This window comes from Scyliorhinus torazame, chromosome 28, assembly GCF_047496885.1.
Source record: "Scyliorhinus torazame isolate Kashiwa2021f chromosome 28, sScyTor2.1, whole genome shotgun sequence".
In the NCBI taxonomy this organism is placed as follows: Eukaryota; Metazoa; Chordata; class Chondrichthyes; order Carcharhiniformes; family Scyliorhinidae; genus Scyliorhinus; species Scyliorhinus torazame.
In genome coordinates, this window is record NC_092734.1 from 38,664,838 (window position 1) to 38,687,648 (window position 22,811).

Below are 22,811 nucleotides of genomic sequence, written 5' to 3' on the forward strand. Positions count from 1 at the left end.
GACCTGCAGCGGTTTTCCAGCATTTTCTCTTTGGTTTCAGATTCCAGCACCCGCAGTAATTTGTTTTTATTAGAAATTAGATCACAGGAGTCCATTCGGCCCTCTGTACTGATGCTGTCTCCTATCACCCTATCCCCCAATGCCCCAAGAACTTTAGAAAAGTATATCACATTCCCTTTGACATGCAGTTTTCATCACTACCCCAATAATTACATTGGGTGGGGCAGCACGGTGGCGCAGTGGTTAGCATTGCTGCCTCACGGCGCCGAGGTCCCAGGTTCGATCCTGGCTCTGGGCACTGTCCGTGTGGAATTTGCGCATTCTCCCCGTGTCTGCGTGGGTTTCGCCCCCACAACCCAAAGATGTGCAGGGTAGGTGGATTGGCCAAGTTAAATTGCCCCTTAATTGGAAAAATTGAATTGGGTGCTCTAAATTTATATTTAAAATTAAAAAAAAAAAAAAAAATAATCACATCTGGTCAAAGATCCCACATCCAATAAAACTCAGCTTGAAACCTCTCCAATCATATTCCTTGGTCCAGGTTCCCCAGCATCCCAACATTGAAAACAATACTTCACTGGTATCACCCGCCATGGTAGCACAGTGGTTAGCACTGTGGCTTCACAGCTCCAGGGTCCCAGGTTCGATTCCCCGCTTGGGTCACTGTCTGTGCGGAGTCTGCACATCCTCCCCGTGTGTGCGTGGGTTTCCTCCGGGTGCTCCGGTTTCCTCCCACAGTCGAAATGTGCAGGTTAGGTGGATTGGCCATGATAAATTGCCCTTAGTGTCCAAAATTGCCCTTGGTGTTGGGTGGGGTTACTGGGTTATGGGGATAGGGTGGAGGCGTGGACTTGGGTAGGGTGCACTTTCCAAGGGCTGGTGCAGACTCAATTCTGCACTGTAAATTGGATGATTCACTCTCGCCGGCTCCTCTCTCACTGTCTCCCCCACTCTCTCCGGCTCCTCTCTCTGTGTCTCCCACACTCTCTCCGGCTCCTCTCTCTGTGTCTCCCCCACCCTCTCCAGCTCCTCTCTCTGTGTCTCCCCCACTCTCTCCGGCTCCTCTCTCTGTGTCTCCCCCACTCTCTCCGGCTCCTCTCTCAGTGTCTCCCTCACTCTCTCCGGCTCCTCTCTCACTGTCTCCCCCACTCTCTCCAGCTCCTCTCTCTGTGTCTCCCCCACTCTCTCCAGCCCCTCTCTCTGTGTCTCCCACACTCTCTCTGGCTCCTCTCTCTGTGTCTCCCCTACTCTCTCCAGCTCCTCTCTCACTGTCTCCCCCACCCTCTCCAGCTCCTCTCTCTGTGTCTCCCCCACTCTCTCCGGCTCCTCTCTCAGTGTCTCCCACACTCTCTCTGGCTCCTCTCTCTGTGTCTCCCCCAGTCTCTCCGGCTCCTCTCTCTCTGTCTCCTCCACTCTCTCCAGCTCCTCTCTCGTGTCTCCCCCATTCTTTCCGGCTCCTCTCTCTGTGTCTCCCCCACTCTCTCCGGCTCCTCACTCTGTAAATCCCCACTCTCTCCGGCTCCTCTCTCGTGTCTCCCCCACTCTCTCTGGCTACTCTCTCTGTGTCTCCCCCACTCCCTCCGGCTCCTCTAGAACATAGAACATCACAGCGCAGTACAGGCCCTTCGGCCCTCGATGTTGCGCCGACCTGTGAAACCACTCTGAAGCTCATTTACACTATTCCCTTATCGTCCATATGTCTAGCCAATGACCATTTGAATGCCCTTAGTGTTGGCGAGTCCACTACTCTTGCAGGCAGGGCATTCCACACCCTTGCTACTCTCTGAGTAAAGAACCTACCTCTGACATCTGTCTTATATCTATCTCCCCTCAATTTAAAGCTATGTCCCCTCGTGCTAGACATCACCATCCGAGGAAGAAGGCTCTCACTGTCCACCCTATCCAATCCTCTGATCGTCTTGTATGCCTCAATTAAGTCACCTCTTAACCTTCTTCTCTCTAACGAAAACAGCCTCAAGTCCCTCAGCCTTTCCTCATAAGATCTTCCCTCCATACCAGGCAACATTTTGGTAAATCTCCTCTGCACCCTTTCCAATGCTTCCACATCCTTCCTATAATGCGGCGACCAGAATTGCACACAATACTCCAAATGCGGCCGCACCAGAGTTTTGTACAGCTGCAACATGACCTCATGGCTCCGAAACTCAATCCCTCTACCAATAAAAGCTAACACACCGTACGCCTTCTTAACAACCCTCTCAACCTGGGTGGCAACTTTCAGGGATCTCTGTACATGGACACCGAGATCTCTCTGCTCATCCACACTGCCAAGAATCTTACCATTAGCCCAGTACTCTGGCTTCCTGTTATTCCTTCCAAAATGAATCACCTCACACTTTTCTGCATTAAATTCCATTTGCCACCTTTCAGCCCAGCGCTGCAGCTTATCTATGTCCCTCTGTAACTTGCAACATCCTTCTGCACTGTCCACAACTCCACCGACTTTAGTGTCATCTGCAAATTTACTCACCCATCCTTCTACGCCTCCTCCAGGTCATTTATAAAAATGACAAACAGCAGTGGCCCCAAAACAGATCCTTGTGGTACACCACTAGTAACTGGACTCCATATCATAGAATTTACAGTGCAGAAGGAAGCCATTTGGCCCATCAAGTCTGCACCGGCTCTTGGAAAGAGCACCCTACCCAAGGTCAACACCTCCACCCTATCCCCATAACACAGTAACCCCACCCAACACTAAGGGCAATTTTGGACACTAAGGGCAATTTATCATGGCCAATCCACCTAACCTGCACATCTTTGGACTGTGGGAGGAAACCGGAGCACCCGGAGGAAACCCACGCACATACGGGGAGGATGTGCAGACTCCACACAGACAGTGACCCAAGCCGTAATCGAACCTGGGACCCTGGAGCTGTGAAGCAATTGTCTGAACATTTCCCATCAACCACCGCCCTTTGTCTTCTTCCAGCTAGCCAATTTCTGATCCAAACTGCTAAATCTCCCTGAATCCCATGCCTCCGTATTTTCTGCAGTAGCCTACCGTGGGGAACCTTATCAAAAGTTTTTCTGAAATCCATGTACACCACATCAACTGCTTTACCCTCATCCACCTGTTTGGTCACCTTCTCAAAGAACTCAATAAGGTTTGTGAGGCACGACCTACCCTTCACAAAACAGTGTTGACTATCTCTAATCAAATTATTCCTTTCCAGATGATTATACATCCTATCTCTTATAAACCTTTCCAAGATTTTGCCCACAACAGAAGTAAGGCTCACTGGTCTATAGTTACCGGGGTTGTCTCTACTCCCCTTCTTGAACAAGGGGACAACATTTGCTATCCTCCAGTCTTCTGGCACTATTCCTGTAGACAAAGATGACTTAAAGATCAAAGCCAAAGGCTCAGCAATCTCCTCCCTAGCTTCCCAGAGAATCCTCGGATAAATCCCATCCGGCCCAGGGGACTTACCTATTTTCACACTTTCCAGAATTGCTAACACCTCCTCCTTATGAACCTCAAGCCCTTCTAGTCTAGTAGCCTGAATCTCAGTATTCTCCTCGACAACATTGTCTTTTTCCTGTGTGAATACTGACGAAAAATATTGATTTAGCACCTCTCCTATCTCCTCGGACTGCAAGCACAACTTTCCACTACTGTCCTTGACTGGCCTACTCTTACTCTAGTCATTCTTTTATTCCTGACATATCTATAGAAAGCTTTAGGGTTATCCATGATCCTACCTGCCAAAGACTTCTCATGTCCCCTCCTGGCTCTTCTTAGCTCTCTCTTTAGTTCCTTCCTAGCTAACTTGTAACTCACGAGCGCCCTAACTGAACCTTCATGTCTCATCTTTACATAAGCCTCCTTCTTCCTCTTGACAAGTGTTTCGACTGCTTTAGTAAACCGCGGTTCCCTCGCTCGACCACATCCTCCCTGCCAGACAGGTACATACTTATCAAGGACACGCAGTAGCTGTTCCTTGAACAAGCTCCACATTTCCATTGTGCCCATCTGTCTCAGTTTTCCTCTCCATCCGATGCATCCTAAGTCTTGCCTCATCGCATCATAATTGCCTTTCCCCCAGATATAACTCTTGCCCTGCGGTATATACCTATCCCTTTCCATCACTAAAGTAAACATAATGGAATTGTGGTCACTATCACCAAAGTGCTCACCTACCACCTATCCTGGTTGATTACCCAGTATCAAATCCAATACAGCCTCGCCCCTCGTTGGCCGATCTACATACTGTGTCAGGAAACCTCCTGCACACATCGGCCAAAAACAGACCCATCTAAAGTACTCGAACTATAGCGTTTCCAGTCAATATTTGGAAAGTTAAAGTTCCCCATAACAACTACCCTGTTGCTTTCGCTCCTATCCAGAATCATCTTTGCAATCCCTTCCTCTACATCTCTGGAACTTTTCGGAGGCCTATAGAAAACCCCTAACAGGGTGACCTCTCCGTTCCTGTTTCTAACCTCAACCCAACCTACCTCAGTAGACGGGTCCTCATCAAACGTCCTTTCTGCCACCGTAACACTGTCCTTGACTAACAATGCCACCCCTCCCCCTCTTTTACCACCTTCCCTGCGTTTACTGAAATATCTAAACCCCGGTACCTGCAACAACCATTCCTGTCTCTGCTCTATCCATGTCTCCGAAATGGCCACAACATCGAAGTCCCAGGTACCAACCCATGCCGCAGGTTCACCCACCTTATTCCGGATGGTCCTGGCATTGAAGAAGACACACTTTAAACCACCTTCCTGCCTGCCGGTACACTCCTGCAACTTTGCAACCTTACTCATGGCCTCACTACTCTCAACCTCCTGTATACTGGAGCTACAATTCAGGTTCCCACGCCCCTGCTGAATTAGTTTAAACCCTCCCACTCTCTCTGGCCTCTGGCTCCTCTCTCACTGTCTCCCCCACTCTCTCCGGCTCCTCTCTCACTGTCGCCCCCACTCTCTCCAGCTCCTCTCTCTGTGTCTCCCCCACTCTCTCCGACTCCTCTCTCTGTGTCTCCCCCACTCGCTCCGGCTCCTCTCTCACTGTCTCCCCCACTCTCTCCGGCTCCTCTCTCACTGTCTCCCACACTCTCTCTGGCTCCTCTCTCACTGTCTCCTCCACTCTCTCCGGCTCCTCTCTCTGTGTCTCCCCCACTCTCTCCGGCTCCTCTCTCTGTGTTTCCCCCACTCTCTCTGGCTCCTCTCTCACTGTCTCCCCCACTCTCTCCGGCTCCTCTCTCTGTGCCCCCCCCCACTCTCTCCGGCTCCTCTCTCACTGTCGCCCCCACTCCCTCTGGCTCCTCTCTCACTGTCTCCCCCACTCTCTCCGGCTCCTCTCTCTCTGTCTCCCCCACTCTCTCTGGCTCCTCTCTCACTGTCGCCCCCACTCTCGCCGGCTCCTCTCTCACTGTCTCCTCCACTCTCTCCAGCTCCTCTCTCTGTGTCTCCCCCACTCTCTCCGGCTCCTCTCTCTGTGTCTCCCCCACTCTCTTCGGCTCCTCTCTCTGTGTCTCCCCCACTCTCTTCGGCTCCTCTCTCACTGTCTCCCCCACTCTCTCCGGCTCCTCTCTCTGTGTCGCCCCCACTCTCTCCTGCTCCTCTCTCACTGTCTCCCCCACTCTCTCCGGCTCCTATCTCACTGTCTCCCCCACTCCCTCCGGCTCCTCTCTGTGTCTCCCCCACTCTCTCCGGCTCCTCTCTCTCACTGTCTCCCCCACTCTCTCCGGCTCCTCTCTCTGTGTCTCCCCCACTCTCTCCGGCTCCTCTCTCTCTGTCTCCCCCACTCTCTCTGGCTCCTCTCTCACTGTCTCCCCCACTCTCTCCGGCTCCTCTCTCTGTGTCTCCCCCACTCTCTCCGGCTCCTCTCTCACTGTCTCCCCCACTCTCTCCGGCTCCTCTCTCTCTGTCGCCCCCACTCCCTCCGGCTCCTCTCTCTGTGTCTCCCCCACTCTCTGGCTTCTCTCTCACTGTCTCCCCCACTCTCTCCGGCTCCTCTCTCACTGTCTTCCCCACTCTCTCTGGCTCCTCTCTCACTGTCTCCCCCACTCTCTCTGGCTCCTCTCTCAGTGTCTCCCCCACTCTCTCTGGCTCCTCTCTCAGTGTCTCCCCCACTCTGACTCCTCTCTCACTGTCTCCCCCACTCTCTCTGGCTCCTCCCTCAGTGTCTCCCCCACTCTGACTCCTTTCTCACTGTCTCCCCAACTCTCTCCGGCAGCTCTCCGTTCCGATGCTTCCTCTCTCCCATATCTCCATTCCCCAGTCTCCCTCTCTCCCTGACCCAGCATTCCCCAGTCTCCCTCTCCCAAACCCAATACCATTCCCCAGTCTCCTCTCTCCCAAACCCACCATTCCCCAGTCTCCCTCTCTCATTGAGCCCCTTATCCCAGCTGTTTTGTCCCTCTGTCAGAGCTCTCATTCCCGGTCTCCCTGTGGTCTCTCTCTCGTTCTCTCTCTCTCTCTATCTCTATCTCTAACTTTATCTCTCTCTCTCCTCTCCCTCTCTCTCTCTTTATCTCTCTCTCTCTATCTCTATCTCTATCTATCATTCTCTCTCTCTCTCTCTCTCTCTATCTCTCTCTCTCTCTCTCCTCTGTCTTCTCTCCCTCTCTCTCCAACTCTCTATCTCTAACTCTATCTCTCGTTCTCTCTCTCTCTCTATGCCTAACTCTCTCTATCTCTCTCTCTCTCTCTCTCTATCTCTCTCTCTCTATCTCTCTCTGTCTCTATCTCTCTCTCTCCTCTGTCTTCTCTCCCTCTCTCTCCAACTCTCTATCTCTAACTCTATCTCTCGTTCTCTCTCTCTCTCTATGCCTAACTCTCTCTATCTCTCTCTCTCTCTCTCTCTATCTCTCTCTCTCTATCTCTCTCTGTCTCTATCTCTCTCTCTATCTCTATCTTTGTTCTCTCTCTCTCTCTCTCTCGTTCTCTCTCTCTATCTTTCTCTCTCTCTCCCTCTCTCTCTCATTTCTCTCCCTCTCTCTCGATCCCTCTATCTCTATCTCTCTTCTCTCCACTGAGTGTCTTTAAGACAGAGATAGATAGGTTCTTGATTAATAAGGGGATCAGGGGTTATGGGGAGAAGGCAGGAGAATGGGGATGAGAAAATATCAGCCATGATTGAGTGGCGGAGCAGACTCGATGGGCCGAGTGGCCTAATTCTGCTCCTATGTCTTATGGTCTCATTAAGATCATGGCTGATCATTAAGTTCAATACCCTGATCCCGCCTTCCACCCAAATCCCTTGGTCCCTTTAGCCCCAAAAGCTATATCTAATTCCTTCATGGAATCATAGAATCTCTACGGTGAAGAAGGAGGCACATTTGGCCCATCGAGTCTCCATCGACCCTTGGAAAGAGCACCTTACCCCCGTAACCCAGTAACCCCATCTTTTGGCACTTAAGGGGCAATTTATCACGGCCAATCCACCTAACCTGCACACCTATGGACTGTGGGAGGAAACCCACGCACACATGGGGAGAACGGGCAGACTCCGCACAGTCACCCGAAGCCGGAATTGAACGCGGGTCCCTGGCGCTGTGAGGCAGCAGTGCTAACCACTGTGCCGCCCTCAAAGTCGGAGGTGATTTGCATGTGGACTCCACCTGTTAAATCCTGCGGCACAGACTGACCTGAATCAATTTGAAAGGGCGAAGCACTCAGTTTGACGAGATTCTCACAGGTCACATGGTCCTCAGTGCTGAGCACCAACATTTCTCGAACCTCTCTCTCGATCTCTCTATCTCTATCTCTCTTCTCTCCATCAAGTCCCCTCGGTTTCCAGCCTGACAATGTCAGAGCCTTGGTGAGTTTGATAATTTCCATCAATTCTGCACCCGACTCCCCCCCCCCCCCCCCCCCCCGCCCCCCGCCGGGTCCTCCCCCGTCCTCCCCACCCCGGGGCTTTGACAACAGCTAGTGACATCATCGGGTGTTCGGGGGGAGGGGTGTTTAGTTGATTGGATAGTTTCCCCGGGCTCCTGTAGGGACAGGTCAGAAAGGGTATCCCCGATTTCAGGAAGCTCTGATTCGTTCCAGGAATTAGAAATCCTCGGGCGTGCCGATGGCACAGTGGTTGGCACTGCTGTCTCACAGCTCCCGGGTTCGATTCCGGTCTCAGATCACTGCCTGTGCGGAGTCTGCACGTTCTCCCCGTGTCTGCGTGGGTTTCCTCCGGGTGCTCCGGTTCCCTCCCACAGTCCAAAGATGTGCAGGTTGGGTGGATTGGCCGTGGTAAATTGCCCTTTAGTGGTACTCTTTCAGAGGGTTGGTGGAGACTCGATGGGCCGAATGGCCTCCTGCATCTGAGGCATTCTATGAAACTTTTATCAATTATGGGTTCAGTAAGGGGCAGCACGGTGGCGCAGTGGTTAGCACTCTGCCTCACGGCGCTGCGGTCCCAGGTTTGATCCCGGCTCTGGGTCACTGTCCGTGTGGAGTTTGCACATTCTCCCCGTGTCTGCGTGGGTTTCGCCCCCACAACCCAAAGACGTGCAGGGTAGTGGATTGGCCACGCTAAATTGCCCCTAATTGGAAAAAATTAATTGGGTACTCTAAATTCATTTTTTTTTAAATCATGGGTTTAGCAAATGGCAAATGTTTTAATTGGTCAGTGTTGACATCCTGGCGTCGCAGGTCAGAGTGCACCAACCTGCTCTTGTCTGCAGCGTTACTGCCCCCAGTGGTCAGTCCGCCATTTACAGTCAGCTGGTTGTGAAACTCCCGCCAAACAACTCACTCAGCACAAACATGATCACGAAAGGTGCTGCAGAAATGTCAATGTTTTTCACAGTGATAGTAGCAAGAGATAAATCGCAGGGGTCTTTCCAGCTGGGTGAGTTGTCTGGCTCGCTGTCTGAGCCGTCCAGTAGGAGGCGCTGGAACCTGATCAAACTCCTGGTCCTGTGGAGGAGGGCAGCCATTTTATCAGCCCTCCCTCCGTACTCCCCACTCCACGCTGCCATCTATACCTGGGAGAAACCTGTTCATTCCGGCCAATTTGTCAATGCCGTGCGTGAGTCGGGAATGATTGGAGCAAGTTAGGGCAGCACGGTAGCATTGTGGATAGCACAATTGCTTCACAGCTCCAGGGTCCCAGGTTCGATTCCGGCTTGGGTCACTGTCTGTGCGGAGTCTGCACATCCTCCCCGTGTGTGCGTGGGCCTCCTCCGGGTGCTCCGGTTTCCTCCCACAGTCCAAAGATGTGCAGGTTAGGTGGATTGGCCATGATAAATTGCCCTTAGTGTCCAAAATTGCCCTTAGTGTTGGGTGGGGTTACTGGGTTATGGGGATAGGGTGGCGGTGTTGACCTTGGGTAGGGTGCTCTTTCCAAGAGCCGGTGCAGACTCGATGGGCCGAATGGCCTCCTTCTGCACTGTAAATTCTATGATTCTATAAGTACCTTCAATTTTCCAATCGGTCTATCTCTTGTAATTGAGCCGAGGCAGTTATTTGTATTTTGTATGTGTATCGGAGGGAAAATGCAGACAAAAGTGTGATGAAGAGAAGGAAAATCGTGGGAAGATTCAAATTATGGATGGAATTCTGTGTTTAGATGTTTTGGAAACATGCAGTACAGTTTGGAGAAATAGGATAGAATCCCTACAGTGCAAAAGGAGTCCATTCACAGAGTCTCAGACTAATACAGCGCGGAACAGGCCCTTCGGCCCATCGAGCCTGCCCCGCTGTATGAAAAACACCCGACCTGCCCACCTCACCCCATCCACCAGCACTGGGCCCACAGCCTGGAATGTTATTCCGTGCCCAGCGCTCATCCAGGTACTTTGTAAAGGATGTGAGGCAACCCGCCTCCCCCACCCTCCCAGGCAGCGCGTCCCAGACCCGCCTCTCCCACCCTCCCAGGCAGCGCGTCCCAGACCCGCCTCTCCCACCCTCCCAGGCAGCGCGTCTCAGACCCGCCTCCCCCACCCTCCCAGGCAGCGCGTCCCAGACCCGCCTCTCCCACCCTCCCAGGCATCGCGTTCCAGACCCTCACCACCCTCTGGGGAAAAAGGGTTTTCTTCAAATCCCCGTTGAACTTCCCGCCCCTCACCTTGAACTTGTGTCCCCCTCGTAACCGACCCGTCAACTAAGGGGAACAGCTGCTCCCTATCCACCCTGTCCATGTCCCTCAGAATCTTGTCCACCTCGATCAGGCCGCCCCTCAGTCTTCTCCGCTCCAGAGAAAACAACCCAAGCCAATCCAACCTCTCTTCATAACTGAAATGTTCCATCCCAGGCACCATCCTGGTGAATCTCCTCTGCACCCCCTCCAGTGCAATCACATCCTTCCTATAATGTGGTGACCAGAATTGCACACAGTGCTCCAGCTGTGGCCTCACCAAAGTTCTGTACAACTCCAACATGACCTCCCTGCTTTTGTAATCTATGCCCCGATTGATAAAGGCAAGTGTCCCATATGCCTTTTTCACCCCCCTATTAACCTGCCCTTCTGCCTTCAGAGATCTATGGACAAACACACCAAGGTCCCTTTGTTCCTCGGAGCTTCCCAGAGTCGGGCCATTCATTGAATACTTCCTTGTCACATTACTCCCTCCAAAACCTATCACCTTCAGGGTTAAATTCCATCTGCCACTTTTCTGCCCATTTAACCATCCCGTCTGTATCTTCCTGTGACCGAGACACTCGGCCTCACTGTTAACCACCCGGCCAATCGTTGTGTCATCCGCAAACTTACTGATCCTACCCCCCACATAGTCATCTGTGTCATTTATATAAATGACAAACAACAGGGGGCCCGATCTCTGCACCCTTCTTTCTCCTCCGGTCCCTTCAGTACCCCTTCCTCCCCATTTTCTTCTCTCCCACCTTCCCCCTCTCCTCCACTGTGGGAGATGGGCAGGTTTGGGCTGTTCCCGATCACTGGACAGCTCCAGGAATGTGACAGCAGATGAAATGTTTTGGAAGTTGCACACTGGGGTAATGTGGGAATCGTGACAGCCAATTAGCACACAGTATTCACTGGGGTGCGGTAACCTCCAGATCGTAGAATAGAATCATAGAAAGGTTACAGCACAGAAGGAGACCATTCGACCCATCTTGTCCGTGTCAGCCCGAGGACTCCCAGGTGCCCTTTCTGGTCCCGCCTCCCTGCACTCGGTCCACAGCCCTGCAGCTTACAGCGCTTCAGGTGGCGATCCAGGTACTGTTTAAAAGAGTTTAGGGTCTCTGCCTCCACCACCAACTCGGGCAGCGAATTCCAGGGCGTCACCCTCCCTTGTGCCCCCCCAACAGGATCGCCCTCCCCCAATGCTGAACTTAGCAAAGCATCACCCTCTCCCAGTGCCGCCCCTCCTTCAGTGTCACCCTCCCGCAGTGCCCCCCACTCCAGCGGTGTTGCCCTCCCTCCCTCCTGCACTGGCGTGTCAGCCTTGTTCGATGTGTTCAAACCTCTGTGAAGTGTGCAGTCAATCTTGGTCATAGCCAGTTCTTCAGAATCGTCCCGAGAGGAGGGGGGGGTGGGATGGGTCAACTCCTTCATCACGGGGCTGGGGAAATTCAGCCCGTTGTCCCTGGTCAGATTGGGAGGCAGTGTTATTTCTGAGACTCCTTTCTCGTCAGCGATTCACGCTAATCGTCACAAGTTACTTTTCACAGGAGACAGCTGACATGTTGAAGACTCACCTTAAAGAGGAACTGTGCGAGAACGTTGAAGGGGAAGAAGACGGAGACTTGTACGAGTCCATGGCAATCGTGTCCAAGGACATCTTGATGAAATGCACCTTAAACCCCGGCTGTGACGAGGACATCTATGAGTCAATGATGGAAATGCTCCCTCCGCAAGGGAGAATGGAAAGCACTTGTGAGTGGGAGCAATGGATCAGGTCGCTGCCAAACAGCCGGAAAGCCCGGGATTAAGTACTGGGCTGGGATTCGGGAATCCAAATCAGAGAAACAGTCCGGATTTGTGCAGGGGAAACTAACAATTTATTCTGCAAAGATTAATTTGCTGTAATTCATTGGAAAAAGATGAAGACCCATTCCAACTGGCAGATAAAGGCATTGATGGGTGATTGGAGTGCCAGCAGGCCCCCTCTGTGAGGCAGCAGTGTTGATGCAGTGACCACCCCCCCCCCCAATTCGGCCCATCGAGTCTGCACCGACCCTTTGAACGACCACCCTACCTAGGCCCAATTCCCCACCCTAAGGGGCAATTTATCACGGCCAATCCACCCAACCTGCACATCTTTGGACTGTGGGAGGAAACCGGAGCACCCGGAGGAAACACCCAAGCAGACACTGGGAGAATCTGCACGTCCTCCCCGTGCCTGCGTGGGTTTCCTCCGGGTGCTCCGGTTTCCTCCCACAGTCCAAGATGTGCAGGTTAGGTGGATTGGTCATGCTAAAATTGCCCCTTAGTGTCCAAAATTGCCCTTAGTGTTGGGTGGGGTTACTGGGTTATGGGGATAGGGTGGAGGTGTCGGCTTGGGTGGGGTGCTCTTTCCAAGAGCCGGTGCAGACCCGATGGGCCGAATAGCCTCCTTCTGCACTGTAAATGCTATGAAATCTATAAAACGTGCAGACTCCACACAGTTGCGCAAGGTTGGAATCGAACCCGGGTCCTTGACGCTGTGAGGCAGCAGTGCTAACCACTGTGCCACCATGCCGCCAAAATATCTATAGGAAAGTCTGTATTTGAGGTGTAAGTGGACATATTGGACAGTGAAATGATTGTAAATCAGGTTGGCACGTTTTGGTTTGATTTTACCGGATAATATTTCAATAACCTTTCCTTGGTGGGCAAGGTAGCACAGTGGTTAGCACTGTTGCTTCACAGCTCCAGGTCCCAGGTTCAAATCCCGGCGTGGGTCACCGTGCGGAGTCTGCACGTTCTCCCCGTGTGTGCGTGGGTTTCCTCCGGGTGCTCCGGTTTCCTCCCACAAGTCCCGAAATACGTGCTTGTTAGTTTTTAAAAAAATATATTTTTTATTCTTCTCCTTTTTCACATTTTCTCCCAAATTTACACCCAACAATAAACAATAATCAGTAATGAATGTAATGTCAATCCCCATATCAGTAACAACGATCCCACCCTCCCACCAAACCCCAGACATTAGAACATAGAACATTACAGCGCAGTACAGGCCCTTCGGCCCTCGATGCTGCGCTGACCTGTGAAACCGCTCTAAAGCCCATCTACACTATTCCCTTATCATCCATATGTCTATCCAATGACCACTTGAATGTCCTTAGTGTTAGCGAGTCCACTACTGTTGCAGGCAGGGCATTCCAAGCCCTTACTACTCTCTGAGCAAAGAACCTACCTCTGACATCTGTCCGATATCTATCTCCCCTCAATTTAAAGCTATGTCCCCTCGTGCTAGACATCACCATCCGAGGAAAAAGGCTCTCACTGTCCACCCTATCCAATCCTCTGATCATCTTGTATGCCTCAATTAAGTCACCTCTTAACCTTCTTTGGGGCGAAATTCTCCGGTATCAGCGCGATGTCCGCCGACCGGCGCACAAAACAGCGCAAATCAGTCGGGCATCGCGCCGCCCCAAAAGTGCGGAATCCTCCGCATCTTTGGGGGCCGAGCCCCAACCTTAAGGGGCTAGGCCCGCGCCGGACTGATTCCCGCCCCGCCAGCTGGTGGAAAAGGCCTTTGGTGCCCCGCCAGCTGGCGCGGAAATGACATCTCCGGGCGGCGCATGCGCGGGAGCGTTAGCGGCCGCTCACGGCATCCCCGTGCACGCGCTGTGGAGGGGGTCTCTTCCGCCTCTGCCATGGTGGAGACCGTGGCGAAGGCGGAAGGAAAAGAGTGCCCCCACGGCACAGGCCCGCCCGCGGATCGGTGGGCCCCGATCGTGGGCCAGGCCACCGTGGGGGCACCCCCCGGGGCCAGATCCCCCCAGGACCCCGGAGCACGCCCGCACCGCCTTGTCCCGCCGGTAAGGTAGGCGGTTTAATCCACGCCGGCAGGACAGGCATTCTAGCAGCGGGACTTCGGCCCATCCGGGCCGGAGAATCGCGCGGGGGGAGCCCGCCAACCGGCGCGGCGCGATTCCTGCCCCCGCCGAATATCCGGTGCCGGAGAATTCGGCAACCGGCGGGGGCGGGATTCACGCCAGCCCCCGGCGATTCTCCAACCCGGCGGGGGGTCGGTGAATCTCGCCCAAGATCTTTTCTCCAGGCCAGGCAACATTCTGGTAAATCTCCTCTGCACCCTTTCCAAAGCTTCCACATCCTTCCTACAATGCGGCGACCAGAATTGCACGCAATACTCCAAATGCGGCCGCACCAAAGTTCCGTACAGATGCAACATGACCTCATGGCTCTGAAACTCAATCCCTCTACCAATAAAAGTTAACACATCGTACGCCTTCTTAACAACCCTCTCAACCTGGGTGGCAACTTTCAGGGATCTATGTACATGGGCACCGAGATCTCTCTGCTCATCCACACTGCCAAGAATCTTACCATTAGCCCAGTACTCTGTCTTCCTGTTATTCCTTCCAAAATGAATCACCTCACATTTTTCTGCATTAAACTCCATTTGCCACCTCTCAGCCCAGCTCTGCAGCTTATCTATGTCCCTCTGTAACTTGTAACATCCTTCCGCACTGTCCACAACTCCACCGACTTTAGTGTAATCTGCAAATTTACTCACCCATCCTTCTACAGCCCTCCTCCAGCCCGCTTGTCAACATAAACAAATGACAAAAAGGAATCAGGAATCACCCATAGTCACCGTTAACACACACAGCCCCCCTCCCCCCAACCCTCCCAGCCGCCAAACCCCTTAGTGTTCGATGTGATCCAATTCTCAAAAGTGCATGATGAATAACGCCCATGAATTGTAGAACCCCTCCATCCTTCCCCTCAGTTCAAATTTGACCTTTTCAAGCGTCACGAATTCCAGCAGGTCCCCCCGCCACGCCAGGGCACCGGTTGGAGAGGCTGCTCTCCAACCCATCAGGATCCGCCTTCGGGTGATCAACGAGGCGAAGGCTATGATATCTGCCTCCGCACCCGTTTCCAACCCTGGCTGGTCCGACACCCCGAATATGGCCTCCCGAGGGCCCAGGTCCGTGCTTGTTAGGTAATTTGGACATTCTGAATTCTCCCTCTGTGTACCCAAACAGGTGCCGGAATGTAGCGACTAGGGGCTTTTCACAGTAACTGCATTGCAGTGTTAATGTAAGCCTACTTGTGACACTAATAAAGATTATTATTATATTATTGCAGATGAATCAATGTCTAAAATAACTGGAATGGTGCACGCAGCTGAAGAAGCTACTGGCCCTTACACTTCAACCACTGATAACATACTGAGAAAGTTTCTTCAAGGTGGGTCTTGTTTTCTTGTCTCTGTTCCTGAAGGCACGCGCTCGCTCTGGGTAAAACTCTGCCACCTCACTGGCTGGTTCACCTCCACAGAGCCCACACGATGGGTCAAGTGGCAATGCTACCCTGAAAGGTTTCACAATGGAGGATAGTTCCCCGTTCGCCGAGGATCGCAAGCTCCGACTGATGTCTCTCTGCTCCTTATCTCAACAGCACCCACTCTAAATGTACCAGGGAGTGGGTTAATCCTGGGATCTTCCTGGGCTCAGACCCACAAAAGAAAAAAGAACAAAGAAATGTACAGCACAGGAACAGACCCTTCGGCCCTCCAAGCCCGTGCCGACCATGCTGCCCGACTAAACTACAATCTTCTACACTTCCTGGGTCCGTATCCCTCTATTCCCATCCTATTCATGTATTTGTCAAGATGCCCCTTAAATGTCACTATCGTCCCTGCTTCCACCACCTCCTCCGGTAGCGAGTTCCAGGCACCCACTACCCTCTGTGTAAAAAAACTTGCCTTGTACATCTACTCTAAACCTTGCCCCTCTCACCTTAAACCTATGCCCCCTAGTAATTGACCCCTCTACCCCGGGGAAAAGCCTCTGACTATCCACTCTGTCTATGCCGCTCATAATTTTGTAGACCTCTATCAGGTCACCCCTCAACCTCCTTCGTTCCAGTGAGAACAAACCGAGTTTCTTCAACCGCTCCTCATAGCTAATGCCCTCCATACCAGGCAACATTCTGGTAAATCTCTTCTGCACCCTCTCTAAAGCCTCCACATCCTTCTGGTAGTGTGGCGACCAGAATTGAACACTATACTCCAAGTGTGGCCTAACTAAGGTTCTGTACAGCTGCAACATGACTTGCCTATTTTTATACTGAAGGTGTTTTATAACCACATCGGGTGATTTGATTTTCCACTAAACCAGAGTTTGGTTCAGGGTGTCTGAAGCATTATTTACCTTGCATCTGAACAATTGTTGTTACAGGGAATAATGACATATCTGTGGCGTGCAATGATCCTCGTGAAGCAGAACAGGAGGATGTATATGATACCGTGCACGATGATGACTATACACAAGGGATTTCGAGTAGACCGCCACTTCCTGTCCCTCGGCACCATGCTGCTCCTCATGTCGATGACATGAAACCCTATATTTCCAAAGGTGAGCAAAGGAAACAGCTTTGGAAGTTTCATACAGATGAGGAAGGCCACCTGGTCCACCTTAACCCCTCTATCTCGAACATTCCCGCACCATCTCACATTCCAGTTGTTTATTCAGTGATTCCAGGAACTCTGCCGTTCCTGGTGTCGATTATACATTGTGTGAAGGGAAATCTTCTAATATCAGTCCTGAAATTACCTTTTATTTGTCGAACCTGTGTCCACTTGTCTTCCTCCCAAGTTTGTTTGGAGTAATTGTTGTTTTATTTCTGATAGCGTTATCAATCTTAGAAACCTCAAAACCACCATATCTCCAGCACCTCCCTCAGACTGAAAAACCCAGGTCACCTCGTAACACAGACCCAACACTGGGGATTGGCTTAATGTCGGTCTGACCAGAACTGGGCCCAGTGCTCAAGGTAGAGACTGACCAGAACTGGACCCAGTGCTCAAGATGTTCAGCACGGGCAGCACGGTAGCATAGTGGATAGCACAATTGCTTCACAGCTCCAGGGTCCCAGGTTCGATTCCTGGCTTGGGTCACTGTCTGTGCAGAGTCTGCACGTCCTCCCCGTGTGTGCGTGGGTTTCCTCCGGGTGCTCCGGTTTCCTCCCACAGTCCAAAGATGTGCAGGTTAGGTGGATTGGCCATGTTAAATTGTCCTTAGTGTCCAAAATTGCCCTTAGTGTTGGGTGTGGTTACTGGGTTAAGGGGTTATGGGGATAGGGTGGAGGTGTGGGCTTCGGTAGGGTGCTCTTTCCAAGAGCCGGTGCAGACTTGATGGGCCGAATGGCCTCCTTCACTGTAAATTCTATGAAACTCTATGTTCGCGAGTGGGGTTGAGATATTGGGATGCCATTTAAAAATGGCGTCCCAATCACATCCAGCATTGAGAAGTTCTAGTGAGCGGAGTTCCTCAGTGCAGGAGACGGAACTAAGTGCGGACTCGGCCTGAGGCCCCCTATCTACCCGAATGGCCGTTCGATAGCGGGGTGTTTCTCGGTGCTCCAAATGTGGGGAAACACCCAGCTCAAATCGTGTGCGTTACGGGACTCTGTTCCCATTTGACTAAATCGCCCCCTATAGATCCCACATTCATATATAGACACACAGAATTACAAATCAAAAATTAGTGTTTCATTTGTATTTCTAATGTAAGACACTCCGGTTCCTCCTCTGGCCTAGTGGTGTAGGTCACTGAACTGGTTAAAACCACAAGCTTAGGGCAATTCTCTGAGATTCCTGGCTCCAATTCCATCAGGGTCGGTGGTATAACTGTCTTCCAATACATTTCGCAATTTCTTGGAGCAGGCATTAGTTTTCTTGAAACAGTCTGATAATTGGTGACTGTGTCAACCCAATGTTTCTCACAAATCTCCCTTCTTTCTAACATTGATTTCTTGCGAGCCTTTTGTCAGTGCCACTTTCGTTGAGTTATCAACAGGGTGCTCTATGGGTAGACTTGTCGCACCTTTCCCTTTGTATTGTATGTCTGTCAGTATATTGGATGGAAAATTAAGTCTGTATTTATCTAAATTCAATTTCTTTAATGGCTTGTTTGCTCTCCGAACATCCTCAACCGTGGCATGCTTCCCAGAGGCCTCAGCTACAGAACGTTTTCACTAGCATCAGGCCCAGTCTGAATGCCCAACCGGTTCAACTGTCCAAACTTCTCAATTGATCCGTTTCTTCCTCGGAAACTGGATCCTCTTTGCGGGAGGATTTGACCCGATTTATTGGGATGCGACAGACATTTTCTGGATTGTTGGTTCATTGTCACTCCTGTCATTGACTCCTTCTGATCTGCTCCTAAAGATCTACTTAACAATGGAGGCCGGTCGCTGGAAACCACCTGCGGGGTCCTCCGCTTCGCCGGCAGTGCACCCGCGCGTGCGGGTTTCCCCGACGGCATGGAAATGGCCAAGCTGCGGGAACGGAGAATCCTTGGCCAAAACCCTCAGCACTTCCTGGCGACGTATTCCTGTATACCCATCCTATCCATGGAATTGACGAGGTGCTTTTGAACGGCATTAATGTATCTTGGCCTTCCGCCGATCTGCCTCATCCATTTAAATCAGTTCACCCCACACACGGAGGACGTGCAACCACTATGCAACAGTGGATTCAAACTCTCAGTGACCAACGCAATTCCATTGTGGCAATACGCACCACCGTTTTCAACCTCAGGATTCCCTGCTTTATGCGTTATTTCAAAAACTTGATTCTTTCGCTGTCGGCAATACATTTGTAATCACACCGATTAACCATTCCCTGCGCATTTCTCAGGTTTAAGTATCTTAGAACATAGAACATTACAGCGCAGTACAGGCCCTTCGGCCCTCGATGTTGCGCCGACCTGTGAAACCGCTCTAAAGCCCATCTACACTATTCCCTTTTCGTCCATATGTCTATCTAATGACCATTTGAATGCCCTTAGTGTTGGCGAGTCCACTACTGTTGCAGGCAGGGCATTCCACGCCCTTACTACTCTCTGAGTAAAGAACCTACCTCTGACATCTGTCCTATATCTATCTCCCCTCAATTTAAAGGTATGTCCCCTCGTGCTAGACATCACCATCCGAGGAAAAAGGCTCTCACTGTCCACCCTATCCAATCCTCTGATCATCTTGTATGCCTCAATTAAGTCACCTCTTAACCTTCTTCTCTCTAACGAAAACAGCCTCAAGTCCCTCAGCCTTTCCTCATAAGATCTTCCCTCCATACCAGGCAACATTCTGGTAAATCTCCTCTGCACCCTTTCCAATGCTTCCACATCCTTCCTATAATGCGGCGACTAGAATTGCACGCAATACTCCAAATGCGGCCGCACCAGAGTGTTGTATAGCTGCAACGTGACCTCATGGCTCCGAAACTCAATCCCTCTACCAATAAAAGCTAACACACCTTACGCCTTCTTAACAACCCTCTCAACCTGGGTGGCAACTTTCAGGGATCTATGTACATGGACACCGAGATCTCTCTGCTCATCCACACTGCCAAGAATCTTACCATTAGCCTAGTACTCTGTCTTCCTGTTATTCCTTCCAAAATGAATCACCTCACAATTTTCTGCATTAAACTCCATTTGCCACCTCTCAGCCCAGCGCTGCAGCTTATCTATGTCCCTCTGTAACTTGTAACATCCTTCCGCACTGTCCACAACTCCACCGACTTTAGTGTCATCTGCAAATTTACTCACCCATCCTTCTACGCCCTCGTCCAGGTCATTTATAAAAATGACAAACAGCAGTGGCCCCAAAACAGATTCTTGTGGTACACCACTAGTAACTGGACTCCAGTCTAGACATTTCCCATCAACCACCACCCTTTGTCTTCTTCCAGCTAGCCAATTTCTGATTCAAACTGCTAAATCACCCTGAATCCCATGCTTCCGTATTTTCTGCAGTAGCCTACCGTGCGGAACATTTATCAAATGCTTTACTGAAATGCATATACACCACATCAACTGCTTTACCCTCATCCACCTGTTTGGTAACCTTCTCAAAGAACTCAATAAGGTTTGTGAGGCACGACCTACCCTTCACAAAACAGTGTTGACTATCTCTAATCAAATTATTCCTTTCCAGATGATTATACACCCTATCTCTTATAAACCTTTCCAGGATTTTGCCCACAACAGAAGTAAGGCTCACTGGTCTAGAGTTACTAGGGTTGTCTCTACTCCCCTTCTTGAACAAGGGGACAACATTTGCTATCCTCCGGTCTTCTGGCACTATTCCTGTAGACAAAGATGACTTAAAGATCAAAGCCAAAGGCTCAGCAATCTCCTCCCTAGCTTCCCAGAGAATCCTAGGATAAATCCCATCCGGCCCAGGGGACTTATCTGTTTTCACATTTTCCAGAATTGCTAACACCTCCTCCTTATGAACCTCAAACCCTTCTAGTCTAGTAGCCTGAATCTCATTATTCTCCTCGACAACATTGTCTTTTTCCTGTGTGAATACTGACGAAAAATATTCATTTAGCACCTCTCCTATCTCCTCGGACTCCATGCACAACTTCCCACTACTGTCCTTGGCTGGCCCTACTCTTACCCTAGTCATTCTTCTATTCCTGACATATCTATAGAAAACTTTAGGGTTATCCTTGATCCTACCTGCCAAAGACTTCCCATGTCTGCTCCTGGCTCTTCTTAGCTCTCTCTTTAGGTCCTTCCTAGCTAACTTGTAACTCTCGAGCGCCCTAACTGAACCTTCATGTCTCATCTTTACATCAGCCTCCTTCTTCCTCTTGACAAGTGTTTTGACTGCTTTAGTAAACCACGGTTCCCTTGCTCGACCACTTCCTCCCTGCCTGACAGGTACATACTTATCAAGGACACGCAGTAGCCGTTCCTTGAACAAGCTCCACATTTCCATTGTGCCCATCCTCTGCAGTTTTCCTCTCCATCCGATGCATCCTAAGTCTTGCCTCGTCGCTTCATAATTGCCTTTCCCCCAGATAACTCTTGCCCTGCGGTGTATACCTATCCCTTTCCATCACTAAAGTAAACGTAATCGAATTGTGGTCACATCAACTGCTTTACCCTCATCCACCTGTTTGGTGACCTTCTCAAAGAACTCAATAAGGTTTGTGAGACACGACCTACCCTTCACAAAACCGTGTTGACTATCTCTAATCAAATTATTCCTTTCCAGATGATTATATATCCTATCTCTTAGAAACCTTTCCAAGACATTTCCCACAACAGAAGTAAGGCTCACTGGTCTATAGTTACCGGGGTTATCTCCACTCCCCTTCTTGAACAAGGGGACAACATTTGCTATCCTCCAGTCTTCTGGCACTATTCCTGTAGACAAAGATGACTTAGAGATCAAAGCCAAAGGCTCAGCAATCTCCTCCCTAGCTTCCCAGAGAATCCTAGGATAAATCCCATCTGGCCCAGGGAACTTACCTATTTTCACACTTTCCAGAATTGTTAACACTTCCTCCTTATGAACCTCAAGCCCTTCTAGTCTAGTAGCCTGAATCTCAGTATTCTCCCCGACAACATTGTCTTTTTCCTGTGAATACTGACAAAAAATATTCATTTCACATCTTTTCATCTCGACTCTGAAGTTAGTTGAAATTACAATCATCTTCAGATGCCCCATCTTTGTACTGGAATCTACTTCTAATGTTTTGTCGATCTCGAAACTTGGCCATCATTGAGTCCTCCATCAATGCAGTTGCCTGTTTCGAATAGGAAAGTCTGTCTTCCTAGAAATTGGTCAGCAGTCAATTCCAGACAGGAGGAGTTTTAATTTAAACAGCTCTGATTTCTCCTCTCGTGACCCATCCGGAAACAGAAAGGTGTTTTTTTTAAATTCTGATTTCCCCGTTTATAAATAGTAACGTATTTTCCCCAACCCTTACACTTGGCGAGTACCAGTCCGCTCTGAATGACTTACACAGCAAACTCGAGGTAAGGTCAAATAAAAAGGATTGATTTATTCACACCCACACTCCAGGTGTTTGAGGTTTTCACTTTGCAATGGCTCAGAAGCTTCCAGAAGCTAGCTTGTGGCCAACATGTCACTCTGAAAACACTTCACTCCTCATTTTACACTCCTCGCTGATAACATTAAAGCCAAAGCCATCACTTCTTTTTGGGTGTGGAAGTAACCCAATATCCCAATATCCACATCCCAGCTTCAGTTTTCCATCGCTCATTTGGCACCACTTGTGAGAAACTTCGTGGAAAATCAAAGCCTGATATTTTGTATTATCTTTCATTTAAATTTGTCACAGAGTCATCGCGTCGTCCAGCGCAGAAAAGGCCGTGCGACCCATTGAGTCTGCACTGACAATAACTGCCCCTAATCTCGGGCTAATCCCATTTACCAGCACTTGTCCCATATCCTTGAATGTTTCAAGTGTTCATCCAAGTGCTTTTTAAAGGTTGTGAGGTTTCCGGCCTCCATTACCTTCCCAGGCCGCACATTCCCGATTCTCACCACACTCCGAGCGAAATTTACTTTCCTCAAATCCCCTCGGAATCTCCTGCCCCTCACCCTAAAAGTACGCCCCCTTGTGACTGCCAGCAGCTGTGTTCTTCTTTCCCTTCCGAGGGTAGAGACAAAAGCCCTATTTTACAGCAACTAATCACCAAGTCTTAATGCTCATCCTCTGCTAATCCAGTAACAGTACACGGCGAAGGAATAAGTCTAAAAAGCTTGTCTTTTACCTTAAACAAGTTTATTTTGGGCGGTGCCGTGGTTAGCCCTGCTGCCTCACGGGTTCGATCCCAGCCCCGGGCCACTGTCCGTGTGGAGTTTGCACATTCTCCCTGTGTTGGCGTGGATCTCACCCCCACAACCCCTTGATTAAAAGAAGAGC

At 50.6% G+C, this 22,811-nt stretch overlaps 1 protein-coding gene across 2 annotated transcripts in view; it reads left to right on the top strand.

Moving 5' to 3' along the window:
* pik3ap1 (phosphoinositide-3-kinase adaptor protein 1) overlaps positions 1–22,811 on the top strand; it is a 244,812-nt gene that overhangs the window by 172,373 nt on the left and 49,628 nt on the right. For both annotated transcript variants that reach the window (XM_072491866.1, XM_072491865.1), the window contains exons 8-10: positions 11,611–11,815; positions 15,203–15,304; positions 16,297–16,473. In XM_072491866.1, the coding sequence (XP_072347967.1) occupies positions 11,611–11,815; positions 15,203–15,304; positions 16,297–16,473 (484 nt within the window). The remainder of the gene's footprint in view (positions 1–11,610; positions 11,816–15,202; positions 15,305–16,296; positions 16,474–22,811) is intronic.